We start from the raw sequence: 5,376 nt of genomic DNA, 5'->3' as shown, positions 1-5,376 counted from the left end.
GTCGGGGAGGCTAGGAGCTGGAACCAACTTCCAAGGGAAGTGGTGCTGGCTCCTACCCCGGGGGGCTTCAAAAGGAGACTGGATAGACACCTTGCTGGTGTCATTTAACCCCAGCATCCTTTCCTGCCCAGGGCAGGGGGTCGGACTTGTTGATCTGCTCAGGTCCCTTCCAACCCAACCTACTATGAAACTATGAATCTATCTCAGTCAGACCCTGAAGAGGTAGTTGCAGCGCACTCGGGCTGTCTCTGTGACTGTGCTGGCTGGAGTTCACCTGGAGGGTTTGAGTTGCAGGCTCAAGCACCGAGCATGGAGCTGCCTCTGGTCACACAACCTGGTGAGAGCAGGCAACCAATACCCACCAGTTGGGTGAGCTTCCCAGGGGGCATTTTGCTGAGCCCCATTGGGACATGCTGGCAGGAGCGCATGGGGAAACCTTACACCAGGGAAACGTGAGAACAAAAAAAGCCTGGATCAGAGGAGGAGGAGCCTTTCTAGCACTTTGAAACAAGACCTGCCGTGCTTGGCCATGTCCTCATGGTGCCCAGAGTCTGCTCTTGCCAGAAGCTCAGGGGATTTTGGAGAGGCAACGAAGTGACTCTGTTGAGTCAGAGGAACTAGAATGAAAGGGGAGGATAAAGACTCCATCTAGGGCCATGCTGCTTTGGGAAGAGGGCTGAGGTGGCAGGGTGCGCATAGGGTGAGTGCACATGGGGTTATGGCCAGACGAAGGTGCTGGGAGGTGCATGGGGACAGACAGAGCCAAGGACTTGTCAGGATGGCTGGGTAGATCTGTACTCCCTCATTACAGCCCTCTTGGCTCCCCTCATCTGCGTTGTGTGGCTAGCGCTCCAGGTCTCCGCCAGCATAGTGGAGGGAAGGATTCAGCCTCATGCTAGCCAGAAGCCAGGGGCTCAGGTAGAGCTTCTTGTCTGGGCTGAGACCTCTGTAGTGGAGAGGTCCCTTCACTGGAGGGATCTGGGCAGAAACAAGGGGAGGTTCCTGTGCCTATGAGGCCTGTCTCATGGCGCTGTCTCCCCCAGGGCACCGAGGTGTTTGCACTGCTGGGCTCGGCGCTGAAGGACCCCGAGCACTTTGAGAGACCTGAAGCCTTCGACCCCGGGCACTTCCTGGATGAGATGGGGCAATTCAAGAAGAACGAGGCTTTCCTGCCCTTCTCCATTGGTACGAGTCCTGCACTTGGCACAGAGCCAGAGACAGCCATGACTTCCCCTCCTTCCACCAGCACTGCAGCAGCTACCCATGTACTTAATTCTTCCACGGCCCCTGAGCTCTCCATCCTCTGCCCACAGGGAAGCGGTTCTGTTTCGGTGATATGCTGGCTCGCATGGAGCTCTTCCTCTTCGTCACCAGCATCCTGCAACACTTCCGCTTCGAGTCTCCCATCGACCGCCAGGACCTCGACATCTCCCCGAAGCTGGTGGGCTTTGCCACCCTGCCCCGCGACTACAAGATCTGCCTCATCCCACGCTAGGGGGGGCCTCAAAGCAGTTTGGTCTTTGGGGAGGGGGTAGAGGGGAAGAGCGGGTGCAAATAGAGGAGCCTTCATCAGGCCGAGTGTGGGACCCTGGGACATTCTGTCATGAAATCTCATCCCCTAAATTCTCCCTCTCGTCCCACTTGGCACGGATCAGGCACCAACACAGCTCCATGGCTTCAGCTTCTGTCCCTGTGCCTTGCTATTGCTGTTCACTTTTCTGCAAGAAATGTGGTAGGAGGGAAAGGTGTAGCGGGACAATCTTCAGGGCTCAGCACTTGCTGAATTTGGGAGCTGGTGGAAGGGGAAACCCCTTTGGTTTTGTGCCTTGCCATGACCTGTCATTGAATGTGGTCCGTCATTGAAATCCGTGGCCTTGGCTTATGCATGGGGCTGCCCCAGGTGGGTATCTCTCCAATTAAAGCTTCCTGCCCCTTTGCTTCCCACATCTGCTGCCTTCCTTGTTTATGTTTGATCCGAAGAAACAGTCCTTGGGGAGGAAGAAGTGCATCTCAAGCAGGCAAGGTTGACGTGATGGCCAGGACTGGAGCTCCTGGGGGAAGCCGCTGCTTCAAGACTCCATCTAGGGCCATGCTGCTTTGGGAAGAGGGCTGAGGTGGCAGGGTGCGCATAGGGTGAGTGCACATGGGGTTATGGCCAGACGAAGGTGCTGGGAGGTGCATGGGGACAGACAGAGCCAAGGACTTGTCAGGATGGCTGGGTAGATCTGTACTCCCTCATTACAGCCCTCTTGGCTCCCCTCATCTGTGTTGTGTGGCTAGCGCTCCAGGTCTCCGCCAGCATAGTGGAGGGGAGGATTCAGCCTCATGCTAGCCAGAAGCCAGGGGCTCAGGTAGAGCTTCTTGTCTGGGCTGAGACCTCTGTAGTGGAGAGGTCCCTTCACTGGAGGGTGAGGACCGCTCTCTTGCATCGACTTGCTCTTGGTGAAGGGACCTCTCCACTGAAGGGGAGGGCTCAGGCGTGCTCATTGCTATGGGGCAGAAATGCTAGGCTCAGTACAGAGCCCCCGTGCACTGGTCAGCAACAGTGGGGCACACGAGGCCATGATGTACAGCTAGCAGCTGTTGTAGGAGAGAGGCTGGGCAGGCACTGCTGGGGTATGATGTGTGTCAGGTCTGAGGGGTTGATTCCGACACGTGTATGTGTGCACGTGCATGTGCAAACGTGTGTACTTCTGTGTGCATCAGCCCACAGACAACACCTATACCCAACCAGAAAAGCAGGGCTTAGGTGCCCAAAGCTGGCTTGTGGATGGAGGCTCCCCTTGTCAGTTTTGTCCTCTCTCTCCCAGCCCTGGGGCCCGAGGCCATGCCTCTGCCTCAGCTTTCAGGCTGGGTGTTGGCTAGCACAATGGTAAGGCTTTGTGCGCTGGTTAATACTTGCAGTTCATATGAACTCAAGCAGGAAATCCAGAGGGCAGGGCACCTGGGAGTAGGTGCCCGGTGGAGGTGCCAGGCTGAGCAAGGGCTGGCATTATGTCTTATATCGGTAACAGTGCCCAGCCCCAGGGCCCAGTTGCCCTGCTGTGAGTAGTAGGAACCTGGGGGCAGGGTAAAATGAAGGGGCCAGAGAGCAGAGGACTCCTCCACTCCGGCCCATCTTGGTTTGTACGCATGAAACCTCAGCGGCTTCACAAAGGTGGCGCCAGTGAGACCCGGGAGCAGGGCTGATGACCCCCATGGTGTGTGCCCACAACCCAGATCCATGGCTCCTCCAGGTACTTGGCAGGCCAACGTCCCGCTCTGAGTGTGACAGGTGTTTACAAACCTCTGCAGCCTGGAGTGGTTGGACCAGATCAGCTTCCAGCCCGCCGCGCAGCCCGGCACACAGATTTCCAAGGCATGGCTTTGGGCATGCTGCTGCTGTGTGCGGGTAGCTGTGGGCTCATGCCTGGGCTCTCTCACCGCATGCTTGGTGGATGAAACCAGATCCCATTTGCACAAACAAATGATGTAACCAAGGTCCTTGTGCTGGCACCTAGGGAGGTGGAGCTATAAGGCAGCTCTCAACCCGGTCAAATGCCATTGCGTGGGGCTGCAACCAACCACTGATCCCCCAGCCTGTGAGGCCCATCTCATGGTGCTGTCTCCCCCAGGCCACTGAGGCATTTGCACTGCTGCGGTCCGTGCTAAAGGATCCTGAGCACTTTGAGAGGCCCAAAGTTTTCGACCCCAGGCACTTCCTGGATGAGAAGGGGCAATTCAAGAAGAATGAGGCCTGTCTGCCCTTCTCCATTGGTACGAGCTCGATGGCCGCACTTGGTACAGACCCAGAGAGAGCCGTGACTTCCTCTCTTTCCACCAGTGCTGCCAGCAGCTACTCATACACTTAAAGCTTCCAATGTCCCAGTCTCTGTGATCCGGTTGTTTTCATCTTGTGCAAACACGCTGCACCTTCCCCTCTTCTGGGCTTCAACCCACCTGTCCACACTGCCCTCAGCAGCCCTGGTTGTGCCCCTGACCAAGCCCTGCCGCCCAGCTACACCAGCCCATACTCAGATGGTTGATGCAGGCCTGAGATTCCCCCTCCCTGATTTTAGGGCCCTGGAGCCTGGCTCCAAGTCCTGAGTTCTCTATCCTCTTCCCCCAGGGAAGTGGTACTGCCTCTTCGATGTGCTTGCTCGCATGTAGCTCTTCCTATTCATCACCAGTATCTGGCAGAACTTCGACTTCAAGTCTCTTGTTGACCGCCAGGACCTCAACATCTCCCTGGAACTGGTGGCCTTTGCCACCCTGCCCCTCAGCTACAAGATCTGCTTCATCCCATGCTAGGGGAGCCTTGGAGCAGTTAAGAGATTGGTGATGGGGGAAGGGGAGAGAGTGGGGGGAGCACATGGAGAAGCCATCATCTCCCTCGGTGTGGGAAGTTGGGACATTCTGTCATGACAACTCATCCCCTCAATACTCCCTCTTATCCCACTTGGCATGGCTCAGGCTTCAGCTTCTTTCCCTGCACCGTGACATTGCCATTTGCTTTTGTGCATGAATTGTGGCAGGTGGGAACAGAGGAAACTCCGATGATGAAATGGAGCTATGGAACGGGATGAGCTTCAGGGCTCCAACTTGTGGGTTTCTTGGAGCTGGTGAAAGCGTTGTGTTGAAATCCCACCTTTTGGTTGCAGCGCCCAGTGCAACAGGGACCAAATCAGGCCAGGTGTTGACCTGCACAATGGCAGGGCTTTGTGCTCTAGTTAATTCCCGGCATTTCATGTGAACTTGGGCAGAAAAAACAGCAGGTCGGGCACCTGTCAGTGAGTGCCTGGTGGAGGTGCCAGGCTAAGGAAGGGCTGGCAGTACAAGTCACATGTACTGCCAACAGTGCCCAACCCTGGGGCCTATTTCTCCTGCTGCTAGTGGCAGGAATCTCTCCCGGGTCAGCAAAGGAGCTAGGTGAAAAGAAGGGGGCAGAGAGTGGAGAACTCTCCCACTCCTGCCTATCTTGGTTTGTATCCATGAAACCTCTGTGTCCTTATGCAGGGCAACAGCAGCAGGGCTTTGTCTTGGAGCTGCCCTACGCCCCTCCATGGACTGCTCCCAGTCTGAGGGACCCTGGGGCAAGACTGAGGTCTCCCTCCATGTGTGCTCAGAAACTGGTTTAGTGGCTCTTCCAGGAGAGGCATTTACAAAGGTGTGCAGCCTGGAGCTGATGGGCTGGAAGCCATTTCCCCACAGCCCAGCAGCATCTGTGAACCAGGTGCAGAAACACTGCATGCTTGTAAAGGGCACAGCTTTCAGCATGCTACTGCAGGGAACCCTGAGATTTCACCTGGACTCTGTTACCACCTAGTTAGTACAGGAAACCAAATCCCACTTACACAAACAAGTTACGCAACCAAGATTTTTGTGCTGGCACTGCAG

The 5,376-nt window shown here is 56.1% G+C and overlaps 1 protein-coding gene across 1 annotated transcript in view; it reads left to right on the top strand.

Moving 5' to 3' along the window:
* Window positions 1–1,944, top strand: part of LOC102369231 (cytochrome P450 2G1-like) — a 10,425-nt gene extending 8,481 nt beyond the window's left edge. The window contains exon 9 of the mRNA XM_025213065.1: window positions 1,314–1,944. Within this exon, the coding sequence (XP_025068850.1) occupies window positions 1,314–1,495 (182 nt within the window). The 3' untranslated portion in view covers window positions 1,496–1,944. The remainder of the gene's footprint in view (window positions 1–1,313) is intronic.
* The last annotated feature ends 3,432 nt before the right edge of the window (window positions 1,945–5,376 follow it).

This window comes from Alligator sinensis, unplaced genomic scaffold, assembly GCF_000455745.1.
Source record: "Alligator sinensis unplaced genomic scaffold, ASM45574v1 scaffold1667_1, whole genome shotgun sequence".
Taxonomy (NCBI): Eukaryota; Metazoa; Chordata; order Crocodylia; family Alligatoridae; genus Alligator; species Alligator sinensis.
This window is presented reverse-complemented; position numbering and strand designations above follow the sequence as displayed.